Raw genomic sequence first — 16,714 nt, 5'->3', positions numbered from 1 at the left:
AGCACGATTATGCAATATTTATTGGCTTGCATCTTAACATGTGGTATATATTTTGCTTGCTTTATTGAATATTGACATTGGCTGTAGGTTTACTCGATTCGTGATGCAGCTGCAAATAATGTGAAACGCCTAGCAGAAGGAGCAAGTTTTATAAAAGAAGTTTATATTGTAGTCACATGTTGATTTCCTTGGAGACCATTCCAACTTGTTAGGGAATTCACTAGCCTTTTCCGGCCCGGATATACCCGGGTCATGACCCGGTCCGAAACTTAGATGAATCTGGATTTTTATAACCCGGAAATCCGGGTACCGGGCTATACCTGGCTTCTTCTTTTTTTTTTTAACTACGAAGGCTATATACTACTAAATTTTGTTCCAAAAAAGATGTTGTAAAGCAATTTTTTTAAAAAAAAATCTAAAGCCTATATTCCATTACATTTGAAAAACTATTTTTTTTTTGAGTACAGCCCTACTCCTAGTGAGAAATTCAAGGCGAGGCCTGCTCTTCGCTAGCACTTCTCGGTGATAGGTTTGAAAGTAAGATTATATTCAAAATTTTCATCTCATCTCATCTTATTTTATCATTACAACAAGATTATATTCAAAATTTTTATCTCATCTCATCTTATTTTATCATTACAACTTTCTTAAATTCCCACATATAATATAATAAACAATTCAATTTTTTCAAATCTCAAAATAATAATATTAAAAAATAATATTTTATTTAACTTATAACTTTCATATCAAACTAAAAATTTTCATCTCAACATTTGCTACTATTTGGCCATACAAAATTTTTATCTCAAACATAAAATTTTCATCTTATCATTATAACTTTTTCAAATTTCGATATAAAATATAATAAATAATTTAATTTTTTTCTTATTTTTTTAAATTTTAAAATAATAATAATATTAAAATATAATATTTTAATATTTAACTTTAAAATTTAAAATTTTTATCCGAAAATTCTATATGACCAAGCAGAAAAAACTCCCCAGTGCCAGCACCTTCGGACTTTTTGAAGATGTTCCGTCCCTGCGAGCACTGAGCACTGGGGGGCGAGGTTGACTCTTTGTGAGCAGTTACGGGGGAAGGTCTACTCCTTGCGAGAGCAGTTAGGGTTCCCTCCTGGTGAACACTTTTGGGTGAGGTTGACTCCTAGCTCACTCTGAGCTAGGTCTGCTCCTCGCGAGCACTTCCGGGCAAGGTGCACTCATTGGTGGCCCATTGTTCTCCCAAGCCCTCTTGGCTTTGGGCCCAAGAGGCAGATTTGTTTTCAGTTGGGCTTTCTTGGTATATTTTGATATCTTCGGGCTCCAACATCACTATTCTTACCCTTTCGCTTACTAGAGAAGTAGAGATCAGTAAGTTTAATATATATAAAAGATAATCAATCTTCTTGGTTTTAAAACTCTCCTTTCTTGCGTATATAGAAATATTAATTATTCGATCCCACAATACTTGGATTGGACTCGTTGAATGATGAATACATATCCTTATTTTCCTTCATTCATGAGGCACTACTTCTCCTAATATATATATAAAAAAAAAAAAAAAACTTTTTTTTGGTCAATTTAATCTGATTATTAATGCCTATTCGCTTCTTTTTTTATTGTTTTTATTTTTAGTTTTGCTATATACAAATAAATTTATGTACCAATCAACGTATCAATTCTACTGCATTCATATTTAAAATTTAAATTGACATAATTTTTATTAAAATTTAATTTTCTAACCAAATATTACGTTATATGGATGAGTATATTGATACACAGAATCGCTTATAACTAAATTTTTCCTTTTTGTAAGCAAGGTCCCGCATTGACAAAATGAATAACTTTTATCGCCAGCCACAACCGCAAAGGCTTGCCCATAATAGCCTATTAAAAACTAACGAAACCTAACAACCTTCAATATTGCTCCCATGAACTCAATAAAAGCTAGCGCAACCCTATCTTCAACCGCAATAAATTGATCTGCCTCTGCAACATGCAATATTGAGGGTGAGAAGAAATGTGTAGATCGAGCAAGAACAAGAAACAGAAGCAACCATTCATACGATCGACATAGCTCCTACAGAACACAAGGTGTAAATTCTGTAGCAACCTCTTAAATGTATAATTCGGTCTTCCAAGCTGCTTTAATTTTTTTCCTCATCCTTTCTTCCGAAAATATTTATCACATCGAGATAGGTACGTCGCAATTTTCTATATGCCTCTACTTCGAAAATAATAAAGAGGTTAAAGTTGTAAAATTAGCTCCTGCATGGCCGCTTTCTGCACTAGTTCACAACGTTGCATCTTAATAATCGCGGACGTTGGTGTATAAATCTTTACCATGATAACTAAAGAGTGTTGGGTGGCACTAAATCAATGACTTCCTCGTAAACCGTGCTGGCTGCCAGCAGTGCGCGGACATGGCAGTAGCATGCGCACATTACCATCTAAAATGCGGGTACGTCAGTAGGAAATTTTAATTTCCTTCATAAATGGTTTTCAAAACGTTTCTTTGCTTCTAATGATGACCTTGTTCCGGCCAGAACCTATATACGTAGACGATTAATTTACCAGTCATGGTTTTCCTTTCATTGCTGCTATATATATATATATATAAACTGCCGGGAGATTTCTTCCATGAATCATGATGCTAATTGTTGTAATTACGGTCGCATACGGGAACTTTTTTATAAATGAATCCACTAGAGTTGTTTTTCAAGAGATGCTTTTTCAAGAGATGCTTGACCAAAATTTCTTTTCAAAGAAGATCACCAAAACTTCCAAGAACGTCCTGAACGGTACTTATTCAGATCAAACGGCCTCGTTTGTTTTTACATATGGGATGAGATATATAAGATAAAATTTTTGAAAATATATTAAGATGAGATGAGATAAGATGAGATTAGATGAAATTTGTATTTATTTTTAGAGATAAGATGAGATAAAAATTTTTGTGATATGTTGAGATTAGATGAGATAAGATGAAATATGTGTTTATTTTTAGAGATGAGATGAGATTAGTTTGACTTTTTTATAGTTAGTAATATGATGGGACTCACAAATACTTGTAGTATTTTTTATAATATTTTATTTATTTACCAATGCTGTAATTTTTATTTTTATTTTTCTACTTCTTTTTTTATTTTTTTTTGCTGCTTCCTTTATTTATTTATTTACCAATTATGCATTTTTTTTGTTGCTTCCTTTTTTATTAACCATTTGGTCAATAATGTTTTTTTTGTTTTTTTTTCTGCTTATTTTGTTTATTTATTTACCAATGGTGATTTTTTTTTTTGCTGCTTCTTTTTTTTAACTATTTGGTCTTTTTTTTACTGCTTCTTTTGTTTATTTATTTACCAATGGTGAATTTTTTTTTCTACTTCCTTTTTTTTTTTAACCATTTTGTATTTTTTTTGGCTACTTCCTTTATTTATTTATTTACCGATGGTGTAATTTTTTTTAGATGAAAATTTGAGATCTTTTGAGATGAAAACTTGAGATGAAAATTTGAGAAGAAACTTGAGATCTTTTGAGATGAAAATCTGAGAAGAAACTTGAGATCTTTTAAGATGAAAACTGGTAAATTAAAATGTGTGTTTATTTTTATAAAATTTCTGACAATACAAAAATTTTAAAAAATTTTTAAAATTTTAATTTTTAGTCGCGAAAACAAACGGTAGCTATAATGATTTGCAATGGTGATCTTGATTAAATAATTGGTAAATGGGAAACACTCTCTGCCACTGCCAGCATAAATAGCTATACCAGCAAGGAACAATGATCATCACCCAACTCTAGAGGCCCTCTGAACTACTGTAAAGTTTTTGCCGTATGTATTCATGGGTGTGAACAACCCAGGGGAACTCCATGAAGTTTGCCTTTCCGTACCACATAAAAGCGTGGTCCTGATGACTTTAGAGGGCTTCCTCACTAGTAATTATGATTGTTGTCGCTTGGCTTCCGCTTTTCACTGAGGATTATAATTTAATACTAAATACGGTTAAATAAAATCTGCAGCTGCAGTGACATGCAGTATTAGGTTAGTATTAGGCTTGGTTTGAATATAGAGATAGTTTTAATTTATTTTATTTTGTTATTATAATTTTATTAAATTATTATATAAAATATAATAAAAATTTAATTTTTTTAAATTTTTAAATAATAATAATATTAAAAAAATAAAATAATACTACTCATCATTTCAGTTCTCATCATTCTATAACATGACATTAGATGATTAGAAACTATCTATTATATTTTATTTGTGAACCTATCATTTAATATCACATCATGAAATAATAAAAAGATAATAAAAAAATAATAATAAATATATTTTTTAAAAAAATAATATTTTAACAAAATTTTATTTAATTTTTATTTAAAACTATCTAATTTAATCTAACTATCTAAATCTCACCTTAATGATCATGGCTCCCGTGGCCACCATGAGGGCAATTCCTAATTAGCTCTCATGGAAGATGATATATATATATATATATGCACGGTTTTGAAGGTGGCGTTATTAATTTTTTTTTTTTGAGTGTATTTTTTAATAAAGTCAGGGATAGCTACCACTTCCAAGTTTTTTTTTTTACTTTTTAGTGATTAAGAAAATATTTTTTAATATTATTATGAATTTTTTATTTTTTAAAAAATATTTAAAAATATTAAGAAATGATGTGAAAAATAAAATAAAATAAAATAATTTTTTTTTACCTAGCGGGAAGGTCCAAGGCCAACCCCGGGCTCAAGAAGCGTCCTTTTTTTTTCAGTGAAAGATATTGATCCTTATGTTATTTATCATAAATGCGAGTAATGCATCATAACCGTTCTGCGATTCAGTATTCCGTACCTGACATCCTAATAACCATCATTAATTATTATTTAAATTTTACTACATACAAATATAGTCGCGCATTAATGTGTATTAGTACTGATTTATTTATACTTAAACTTTAAATTAACACTGTTTTTAATAAAATCTACTTTTTGACCAATCACATCACATTGATGCACAAATTAGTATATAATTATATTTGTAACTATATTTTTTCTTATTATTTTTTCAAAAATATTGTAGGGTAACTATTACACACGTATATGTACCACGTGACAAAAGATAAAATTAGATCGATATCAGAGATTCAGGGTCCTTCTCAAGCAAGTCGACCTAGTACGTATTACCAATATTAATAATCAATCGCGACAAAATACATAAACCAAAATTGGGTTCTCGGCGTCAAGGAAACAAAGGCAATAAATTGGGTATAATGGAGGTACAAAGCCTTTGGTACACCAACAAGACTAACACTAAATTAAAGAGGGTTGCATAGAGTAGTTTCTATTAAAAAATTAATAAAAAAACAAAAGTTTGAAGCAGCGTTTGAATGTTAAATTGAGTTGAGATGAAAGTTAAAAATTTAATAAATATTATTAAAATATTATTTTTTAATATTATTATTATATTAAGATTTAGAAAAATCAAATTATTTATTATATTTTGTATTAAAATTAAAAAAAATTATAATAATTAAATAAAATGAGTTGAAGTTAGTTGAGTATGTATGGACTGTAAGCCTTGGAAGCAATTGTGATCAGTGAGCAGTCATGCATCTTAATTTGGGCTTAGAGGCTCTTCCCAAAACTTTCTTAATTTTTTTATTTTTTATTTTGAAAGAGGCTAAGTTTCATTTTTATTAAAAACCTCATTAAGGCAGAAGAAAATCACAAATACAAAAATTAGTGAATAATATAGAAAAGATCCCATTTATCAGTTCGAACAAGGTCACAAAAGCATCGCTCTCGAAACTCCTCATCCAGAAAATCTAAAGTCCAACCCTTTGCACCTTGTTTAATTAATGAAGTAATTAGTCACAAAAAGATTGCATGGTTTGGGATCGCCAATTACGTACGTATATCATGGAGAACCGAATATATATATATATATATATATATATATAATTGATTCAATAGACATGAGAGTGTATATAAACCGATTGCTGTTCAAGCAAAATAAAGATCGATCCTACAAATTCACACTTTTTATGGGGCAGTCTTGCTAAAATGGTATAGAAGAAACCAATCTATAGTTAATAGTACTTATCGATCTATGGGTGAGTTTTTATGACCAATGATTAATGCAAGATTCCTCCTAGGTAGTTAGGCTCTATATAAATTAGCTGGTTGCTATATTGGAAGGGCTGGGTGGAGGATTTTAATAGTTAGGAGAGATCTGGATCAGAGATGGTTGAGAAAATATAAGAGGTAGCAGGCTAGGTAGGGAAATGAATTAAATTAAAACATTTTTTCCTGAATTTAGGAAGATCAAGCTGGTGGTAGGTAAGGATTTTTCAATACATATGGGAAAAATTTATAAGGGAGGAGAGAGCGTGGTACGTAGGTAGGTAGTTGCTTTATCTGGTATCAGATAGTACTGTAAGTTACGACATTATATTAACTTGTCTCCACAGACTTCTTATATCTTAGCAGGCATCAAGAACTTCGTGCCTCTAGCTTGCATAATGACGAGTACTACTTGCATGATAAATTGTTGTACCCCTGCCCTTCAGCCTACTGATCAAATATAGCCAGCAACGTCCACAGACTTAAAATGAGGTACTATTAAAAAGATAAAGGAAGCATTAATTTTAAATTGCTCACAATTAATATGCAATATATATGGTTAAGCAAAAGATCAATTGTTGTGGTCTTGTGGGTGTGAGAAACCCTTGGTGTTTAGGTTCGAGTACAGATGACATGATTAATATAACTTTGCCTAGTTTATCGTATAATAGATTTAAACTAAAATACCATTCTCTTTTCTTGTTGGAGAATTAACACTTTGGCCATAAAATTTTTTTATAAAAATAAACTCATAGAATAACGTGGATTGATTATGTGGTATGTTACATTAGACTGTAAAGATACTTATATTGTCAATGTAAAGTAGATTTGAAGCATGTTACTTAGCAGTCTATCACGAGTAAATCGACTTTGCCCTTAAATTCAGATCTCATATATCAATATTACTAGGATAGGCTCTTGTAACAAGAGCTTATTGGTTCATTCTAAAAACTACAAATACAACAAAGAAAACCCTAAATTTGTTACCGACCGACCTTCAACGGTCGAACTAATACCTCCTAATTCTAAGTCAACCACTTATCAAAGAAAACCTAATATATATATATATATATCATAATCCTCATAGGAAGTTAAGAAAAGCTGACTGCAGGAGACTACTATTAATTAATTATGACATCAGTCTGATTTTACATTCCCATAAGCCTCGCAGTGCGACTGACATGATCTGCCAGGAAATGATATTATTATAGGGTGCGTTCTTGACTTCTTTCCTTCGTTGTATCTCTGATCCGAATTTTGGACTATGCATGCATCACGTACCTTCCCTGGCTTGGCTCCCTTCTTTTCATCCGTTCTTTTGTTCTGCAGCAATTAATATCATAAAGGGCAAAACAGAAGTTAGGTCCTTTCCGAAGTAATAATTAGAGACAAGATACGAATTAGTTCAATTTCATCAAGTCACTGACCCCAAAAACTTATTGTACGTAAGTGCATGATCAAATAAAACTAAAACCGAGTTTGAAGATTTGATCTCTCACCATATTAAGTGATCCTGTCAATCATGAATTGTCACACATGACTGCAGCCTTGATTCTTTCTACCGTGCACTTTATTAGACTGTTCACTGTAGCCACTGATCCAAGAGAGAGTTTTGCCGTTGGGACTGAATCTACTAAGATTTGAAACGCTACTGTCAACAGAGAGCCTCCGGATCCAACCCCATGAATGCCCCCACCGTTTACACCAGGCCCATCGGGCAGTATGGCAAAACCTGATGGTAGAAGTGCGACGTAATCTGGATCCCCGCCACTTAAGACCACGTTCATGGCAACTATATCAACTGGAGCATAAATTACGTATGATCCAGTTGAATCAGTGCAACTCTCTTGTAGTATCAGCATATTGCTTTGACTTGAATTCGCGCTCTGCAGTTCGTCATGACACAGACAATTTAGTTTTCTCAATGAGAATCGTCAGTTTCGATTTTGATGAGATAGATTTTCAGATATATTGAGCTCGAGCTAGCTAGATAGATGTTCCACGCACACATGAGGAACTTACATTTACTCGTAGTAAAGAGACACAGTTGCCTTGATCACGACCATTGGCTATGTGTGCCATTTCTTGAACTAGGCCACCGTTCGAAAGGATATCCCACTGAAAGATCAAAATCCTTTAGAAACAAAGTATATTTTGAGTACCAAATACTGAACAGCCAGTTGTTTTAACATAATAGAAGAAATCTATGCAAGTAAGCTTCGCACGCAAATACCTGGGTTCGAGAGTTCTCATACCGAAGGAAGTCAAAAACCCTCTTTGTTGGAACTGGAATCCAGAAGGAAGTTGCAGCGCTCAGCACAATACCAAGAGGCCTGCCGGGATCATCCGTGCTCTTTCTGGTCATAACCCTTACTTCATCAGGACCTGTTGCTGATAATGTTGTCCATGCGTGCGAAGTAGAAGCACCCACACCAGTACAAAAACTCATCACCATTCTTTCTGCCAGCTTCAGCATACTCTTTCTCCCTTCTGTGCTTGTTATTACTATGCATTACAATTGATTTTGAAAGAGCAGGGAAGACAAATCTGGTGAATGAGGTTTCTATGATCCTAAGAGCATGAGTTTACCAAAAAGGAAAAACAACTGAAATAATTTACCACATAAATCTCCTGCTGGAATGTTATTGGCCATTGAACTAGCAAGACGTTCACATTGTCGATCTAAGGTCGCCACCCAACGTTTTGCTCCGAAAGCAATACCTGAATTGACCAATGGTCTGTATATGCTGTGAACAGCTCTGTCATCTACATCTACATGTTCGATCCATGTAACCTACATAATTATGAAAATATGACAAATTAGACGACTGAATTATATATCTAATATTATATACAAGGTGGATTTAAGAGCTTTCATTACTTTTGAGTAACCATTTGGCAATTCTTGGATCAAACAACCAGATGGCCTTCGTCTACTCCTTGAAATCAAACTCGGGCGCAAATTATCTAAGGAAACGTCAACAACTGCCCAAGTCCCGTCGGCATGCTGTTTACAGTACCTTACAAAGTAATTTTCACGAGTTGGAACAAGCGGTGAAGGGACTTGGAATTCAGCTGTCATCTGTAGGAGAACAAAAGTTAGGCGCAGCTGTTGAATTTTCTTGCTAAAAAATCTCTGTTCTTGCTTAGGAAAGCACATTAGATTAGTTTGAAGAGTAAAAGGACTCTTTAAATACCACTTGCAAGGCTCCATTATAGTTCCCTGCCACTCCAGTTGAGAGGACATCTACAGTCATTGCTCTCGAAACAATACCACAAAACACAGTTGACCATCGTTTCTGATAAAAAAAATATTAGTGTAAGAAACGTTTCAAATTAATTCATAATAAGCCGATAATCATATTAATCTATGGGAGAAGTGCCTACCACATCCATGAGAATCTCAACAAGGTTGATATGATTCATAACAACTACGGCAGATTCCCTCGAAGCTTCTGATTTTAATCCTAATGGTTTGGGGCCTATTCCCCTTGGGAAAGTCCGCAAATATTCTTCTTCATTCAATATCTCAGTAGAGTTGGCACACGAAACCCACAATGGCTCTCCACCGTGAGCCATCCTTACGAGTTCTTCCATTGCTGCCACGGCAAGCTCAACAATCATTGGCTTATCTGCCTCATGAGGCCCTGAAACTGACCTGAGGAGATCATTCCCTCCATAAATCTCCCCTACAAATCCTGTCTGCGCTCCAAAGTTCCCGACCCCAAGATCAAGGGAGCGGGAAGGCACGGGGGGTGAAAGGTGAGAATATGAAGTCAAAGGCTTGCCAAAATATTTGGCCACAATCCCAGATATCCTATCAACCTGCGATCAACCCGAAAACAAAAAATTCATAAGACTATTACTTAATAAACTGCAAATACAACACAATATTTGCTAAAGCTGGGCATAATTAATTCACCTCTTCTCTTAAACGAGCATTCTCGATCCTCAGATGCTGCTCGTCGAACGACATCTCACCAGGAGCTGCTGGACCTCCACAGTTGGGGCATGACGTATTCCCAAGAGATTCCTTAAACCTATTGTTCTCCGCACGAAGTTTTTCGTTCTCTGCCTTTAAAATTGCATTCTCATGGCGTTCATTTTGGGCCTATGATGGAAGAAGTTTAGTCATTGGTGTGTGATCATCAGCATTAGGTACATGAATGCTTGAAGAAGTTACATTTTTTTGGGAAACGCATGAAACTTCTGAAATGCATACTCTTATATGTGAGCGCGTTACGTACTTTCATTTGCGTCCGCTTATTTTGGAACCAAAATTTGACTTGTAGAGGCTCTAACCCTAGCTGACGGCTCAGTTCTTTCCTTTGCTTGTCGTCTGGATGAGGGCACTCCTTGAAGAAGCTAGAAACAATGTTCAAATCACTAAAACATTATATCGCACAGTTATAATGGATATCTCTAGCTCTTTCCTGTATTAATAGTGGGAATACTTACGTTTCCATTTCCTGGATTTGACGCTGGGTATGGCGGTGATAGGGCTTCCTTTTGGAGCTTTGGTTGGGATCTTGGTCTTCTCCGGAGGGAGCTTCCATGATTTCAGTGCCTGTTCCAGTCTCGAAATCGTCCTGATCTCTAATGATCTTTACCAATTCACTGTCGGAAGACTTGGGTGTCATCATCATGTCTAGCATAAGATGGTGAGTCTCGAACATGTTTGGCTGAAACATTTCCATAACTATCTACGAATATTGGAACTCTGTGCTTTTTAATAAGAAAGGAAAATAGAAGCTAATTAATTAATGATCGACTTGGAAGAAGCAGATTATGTTAACGCAATTGAGACCTGAATGAAATATGAATACCACGAAAAATAAAATTTCTAGAACAGTGGAAAATATACGTATAGTAAACTACCCACCCCATAATTCCAAGAAAAAAAAAGAACAAATTAGGGGGGGGAGAGAGAGAGAGAGAGAGAGAGAGAGAGAGAGAGAGAGAGAGAGAGAGCCGCGTTAAAACCTGTAACTAATATATAGGAAACAAATCTTGTAGAAAAAAAGTATCTAACACGTATCTCTAAAAACTAAGTTCATTGGTATATAAGAATATTTCATGGTTACAATTTTTTAAAATTTTTATATAAAATATAATAAATAATTAATTTTTTTAATTTTAAAATAATAATAATATTAAAAAATAATATTATAATAACATCTTATTCCACTTTTAATTTCCATACCAATTTATCTTATTCAAAAAAATAATGAAACAAATTACCTGTTCTGCTTCGCCACAAAGTTGACTGTATCAAGCTGATCAGCAGCTTTTATGCTCCCTTCAACTCATTCACCCGAAGCATTTTCCCGGATACCATATTTCACTCTTCCAGTACAAAACCTAGAAACCGCACGTCTCTATATATAAAATCTCTCTACTTAAGATGCGTAGGAAGGACTGGGTTTGGTTTCAATTGAGGAGCAAGTGGGGGAATGCTTTAAATAGATTATCTGTCACTGTCTGAGAAAAAGCTCACAGGAATAGTACCCGGTACGTATAGCAGAGGGGCAGAGATTACTGATTTGGGCTTCCAAAAGGCTTCAACCTTTCTCCTCTAAAGTCCCGAAAGACTAGATTTTGAAACAAACGTGGCAGGAAAGAGTCGACACTCTTGAGAAGGCCTTTGACATCTACACTTTAAAACTAAGATTATAACGCATGCTAAGATCTCGGTGAACACAAACACGGACTGCTCGCTCACTCTCTCCCAATCATTTCGGTTTTATGCTAAAGTAACGAACAATGGTTTGAGATACAAGTCACAACAGATATATGTGATATGGCTGTTTTAAGCTTGAAGCATAAAAACCCTTTGGAGTACGTGGTTCGAAAAAAACCGTGAGAGAAGGGTGGTTAGATCTCTTTTTGACTTATGGGTCACCGGACGCTTAGTTTTGAAGGCCGAAAGGGTACTGGTTTTTTAGTTTTTCTTGGGGCATGATGATCTATACTTGTAGTACTGTTCAAAAAGGGTTCAAGAATAACTCGGTGATGAAGATCGATGATCAGAGAGGAAAGGAGACGCAAGGAGAAAGAGAAACGGTCGAGGAAAAACAGAATATAAAATCGAGATATCAGGGGGCGCCTGGCTTTGAAGGGTTGAGAAGAAGAAGAAATGGAAACGAGTTGAGGGTATGTAGCAGCGTGGAGTTAATGCACAGCGTATTGATCGAGAGGATGTAATAGCATTTATGGAGGGGAGGGTGCATGGTGTAATTGCGGGAGGGAGAGAGAGAGAGCGAGGGTCTCTCTGTTGTGCCTTAAGCTACCCTGAAAATAAACACAAAATAGATAGAGACAATATTTAAGTGGTTCGGCAATTTGCCTACGTCCACTGAGCGGAAACACTATATTCAAAACAACTCTATCTCAAATGGCACACTACACACACTCTCTTGCTTCTCTCTCTCAATGGGATGAATTTCCCTTCATATGACCTCTCCTATTTATAGGAGAGGCTCAACCCTTCTCCCTCCACATATGTGCTGGAATGCACAAGCTAGACACTCAATGAAAGCACTTAGTGAGGAATATCATCATGTGAATTGGACACCACCAACACATGGGCACACATAGTGGATGGCACACATGGGGTGGGTGGATGGCACACATGGGGTGGTCCCTCAACAATCACCCCCTCCACCCAAGTGTGCCACATTAGGATACTGCATGTTGTATCCTTCCAATGATTTCATCCCTTTATCGAAATGTTCGTTTGCCATGAGAGATCTCCGCTACCAAATGCGCCCTAAGGCGCCAATGCACCCGTGGGTGCTCAGCAGTATGAGATATTAATCAAGTCCAAACAGTGTTGGAACTTGATCCCGGTGACGACTTTTGTCAACATATCTGCTGGATTATCTTCAGTGCCAATCTTCTGAAGTAGAATGTCCCCTTCTTCCAATATCTCACGTACGAAGTGGAAACGGACATCTATATGCTTTGTTCGAGAGTGATATACTTGATTCTTGGCCAGATGAATTGCACTCTGACTGTCACAGTAAACGGTAACCTCTTGCTGCTTAAAGCCCAAGTCTGTTACCAATCCCTGTAACCAAATGGCTTCTTTCACGGCTTCTGTTACAGCCATGTATTCAGCCTCAGTTGATGATAGTGCAATTGTCGACTGCAAAGTTGATCGCCAACTAACTGGTCCTCCAGCCATAGTGAACACATATCCAGTTGTCGATCGGCGTTTGTCAAGATCACCTGCATAGTCTGAGTCAACATACCCAGTTACTAGACTATCTTCACTCTTCTCGAACTTCAAACCAATATCTACGGTTCCTAAAATGTACCGTAGAATCCACTTAGCCGCATGCCAATGAGTCTTTCCAGGATTATGCATATAGCGGCTAATTAAGCTAACGGCCTGGGAGATATCAGGTCGTGTACACACCATGGCATATATTAAGCTTCCTACAACACTTGCATATGGGACATTTCTCATGTAGTCCCGCTCTTCATCAGTTTTAGGAGACTGCAATGCACTGAGCTTGAAATATGGGGCCATTGGAGTACTCACCGGCTTCGTCTTTGAGTCGATGTTGAAGCGTTGCAGTATTCTCTTCAGATATTGCTTCTGAGTAAGGTGAACTATACCTTTCACCCTATCTCTGCTGATCTCCATCCCCAGTATTCTTCGAGCTTCTCCCAGATCTTTCATGTCAAACTCACGACTTAACTGAGTTTTTAAGCGATCTATCTCCCCCTTGCTTTTACATGCAATTAACATATCATCTACATATAAAAGCAAATAAATGAAAGATCCATCTGCAAGTTTTCTGAAATATACACAATGATCGTATTGGCAACGAGTGTATTTCAGATCCATCATAAAGCGGTCAAACCGCTTATACCATTGCCGAGGTGACTGCTTCAAGCCATAGAGAGACTTCTTCAGACTGCATACCCAGTTTTCTTTGCCAGCTTCTTTGAATCCTTCTGGTTGAGACAGATAAATCTCCTCTTCCAGATCACCATGCAAGAAAGCTGTCTTTACATCAAGCTGTGCTAACTCAAGATCATATTGTGCTACCAAAGCTAGCAATATCCGAATGGATGAATGCTTCACAACAGGAGAGAATACTTCACTGTAGTCAATTCCCTCTGTCTGAGCGTAGCCCTTGGCTACCAACCTAGCTTTGTATCGCACTCCATTCTTAGCAGCTTGATCATCTTTCTGATTGAAGATCCACTTACAGCCAATTGTCTTCTTTCCTTTTGGAAGCGGCACAAGCTCCCAAGTCTGGTTCTGGTGAAGAGACTGCATCTCTTCATTCATTGCCTTTGTCCATTCAACTTGTTCACTGGACTGTATGGCTTCTCTGTAAGTGGTTGGGATCTCACCCCCTTCAGCTGGTAATGCATATGTCACATAGTCTGCATAACGTGACGGTACACGTTTCTCTCTTCTCGGTCTGTTGGTTGCTATTGATTCAGGTTGTATTGGAGGTACTGTGACTCGACTATCAACCTCATCTTGTCCGTGCTCTCCATTTGTTTCTCCTGAATCCTTTCGAGTGAAAAACTCCACCTTTTGCGAATCACCAGGTGTTTCGCTATCATGGCTGCATTCACTGGAATCTCTATGCTTATGTGACTTAAGCATCTCAGATTCGTTGAAGGTAACATCTCTACTGATGATCACATTTTTAGACTCTATGCACCAGAGTCTATACCCTTTTACACCAGTACTAAAGCCCAAGAATTTTGCTTTCTTGGCTCTAGGATCAAGCTTACTCTCTTTAGCGTGATAGTAAGCAGGACATCCGAAAATGTGTAAAGAGTTATAATCAGTAGCATGTGTACCTCTCCACATTTCAGTGGGTGTCTTCCCGTCATTGGCAGATGCGGGTAGTCGGTTGATGAGGTGGCAGGCATATGTCACAGCTTCAGCCCAAAATTGTTTACTGAATCCAGCATCCAGCAACATACATCGTACTTTCTCTAGTAAAGTACGATTCATTCGTTCTGCCACACCATTCTGCTGCGGTGTACCTCGTACTGTGAAGTGTCTGACAATTCCCTCTCTCCGGCATACTTCCATGAAGGGATCTGAAGTGTATTCACCTCCATTATCAGATCTGAGCCGCTTGATCTTTCTGCCGGTCTGAGTCTCAACCATTTTCTTCCAATCAAGGAAGATTTGCAGCACTTCATCTTTATTCTTCATCGTATATACCCACACACGACGAGAATAATCATCTACAAAAGTTACAAACCAATGTTTACCTCCCAAAGATGCATTTTGGGTAGGTCCCCAAACATCGGAGTGCACATAGTCAAGTATTCCCTGTGTATTGTGTACTGCGGTTCCAAACTTGATCCGCCTCTGCTTCCCCAATACACAGTGCTCACAGAAAGACAGTTTACCAGTCTTGGCACCTTTGAGTAAGCCTTGCTTCACCAGTGTTTGCAAAGCTTTTTCTCCTGCGTGTCCCATACGCATATGCCACAGACTGGAGGTGTCATCATCAGTCTCATCTAGCTTCTCACAGCCTGTGGAAGCTCTTCCAGCAACAGTACTTCCTTGCAAGAAGTACAAGTTTCCTCGCCTCAAACCCTTCATAGCCACCTGAACTCCCATTAATACTTTGAGAGTTCCGTCTTCAATGGTGATTCTGAATCCCTTTGAATCCAGAGCTCCCAGTGAGATGAGATTCTTCCGCAAGTCCGGAATGTACCGAACTTCTGTCAGAGTCTTGACGCTACCATCGTGCAGCTTTAGCCGAATGCTACCTATTCCCTGAGTCTTACAGGCACTGTCATTGCCCATAAGTACTGTTCCACCTTCAATCTTTTTGAAGTCAGTAAACCAGTCCCGATTGGGACACATGTGATAGGTACATCCGAAATCCATAATCCATTCATCGGAATGACAAATGGATGATGAACTTATCAAGGAAAAATCTGAATCATCATCTCTGTCCACGACATTGGCTGTGGTGGGTTGATTCTGCTGTTGTCCCTTCAGTTTGGGACAATCCTTCTTCCAGTGTCCTTTGTTGTGACAAAAGGAACACTCGTCTTTGGCGAGCTTTCTTCCGACTGATGAACCACGTGATGTGGCTCGGGTTTTCGATTGAAAACCTTTCTTCTTTCCAGGATATCTTGACTGTGGTCTCCCTCTTGCTGTTAGCGCTTCACTTGATGTATCTTGTTGTACCTGTTTATCTTTTCTCCGGTACTCATTGCTAATTAAAGAGCTAGATACATCTTCAAAACTAATCTTTTCCTTCCCATACAATAGAGTAGTAATCAAATGCTCATATGTATCAGGCAAGGAATTTAGTAAAAGTAAAGCTTTATCTTCATCTTCGATTTTAACATCTAAATTTAACAAATCAGCAAGAATTTGGTTGTAACTATTCAGATGTTCAGTCATTGAAATACCTTCACGAAATTGGAATCTGAAGAGCTTCTTCTTCAAGTGCAAACAGCTCTCAATGCTCTTCTTCATGAACTTATCCTCCAATTTCTGCCAAAGTACCCTAGCATCTGTCTCTCTCATGACAAAATACTTTTGTTCTTTGGTAAGGCATAACCGGATTGTACTACAAGCTTGA

At 36.8% G+C, this 16,714-nt stretch overlaps 1 protein-coding gene across 4 annotated transcripts; it reads right to left on the bottom strand.

Moving 5' to 3' along the window:
* Positions 1–7,624: 7,624 nt before the first annotated feature.
* On the bottom strand, positions 7,625–12,223 carry LOC122275293 (homeobox-leucine zipper protein MERISTEM L1-like). Of its 4 annotated transcripts, none has more exons than XM_043084295.1 (11): positions 11,367–12,223; positions 10,584–10,845; positions 10,373–10,490; positions 10,048–10,236; positions 9,513–9,950; positions 9,323–9,424; positions 9,007–9,207; positions 8,745–8,919; positions 8,359–8,615; positions 8,148–8,243; positions 7,625–8,011 (listed from the first exon to the last, which is right to left on the bottom strand). In XM_043084295.1, the coding sequence occupies exons 2-11, from the start codon at positions 10,820–10,822 to the stop codon at positions 7,646–7,648; spliced, it is 2,181 nt and encodes a 726-aa protein (XP_042940229.1). In that variant the 5' UTR covers positions 10,823–10,845; positions 11,367–12,223; the 3' UTR covers positions 7,625–7,645. The 4 variants fall into 4 exon arrangements, with proteins under 4 accessions (XP_042940229.1, XP_042940227.1, XP_042940226.1 ...); XM_043084293.1 differs by having other exon boundaries at positions 8,359–8,630; positions 10,584–10,850; positions 11,367–12,220; XM_043084292.1 differs by having other exon boundaries at positions 8,359–8,630; positions 11,367–12,219.
* Positions 12,224–16,714: the final 4,491 nt, after the last annotated feature.

This window comes from Carya illinoinensis, chromosome 9 (assembly GCF_018687715.1).
Source record: "Carya illinoinensis cultivar Pawnee chromosome 9, C.illinoinensisPawnee_v1, whole genome shotgun sequence".
Classification (NCBI taxonomy): Eukaryota; Viridiplantae; Streptophyta; class Magnoliopsida; order Fagales; family Juglandaceae; genus Carya; species Carya illinoinensis.
Note: the sequence above shows the minus strand (reverse complement) of the source record. Positions and strands in the feature narration are given on the sequence as shown.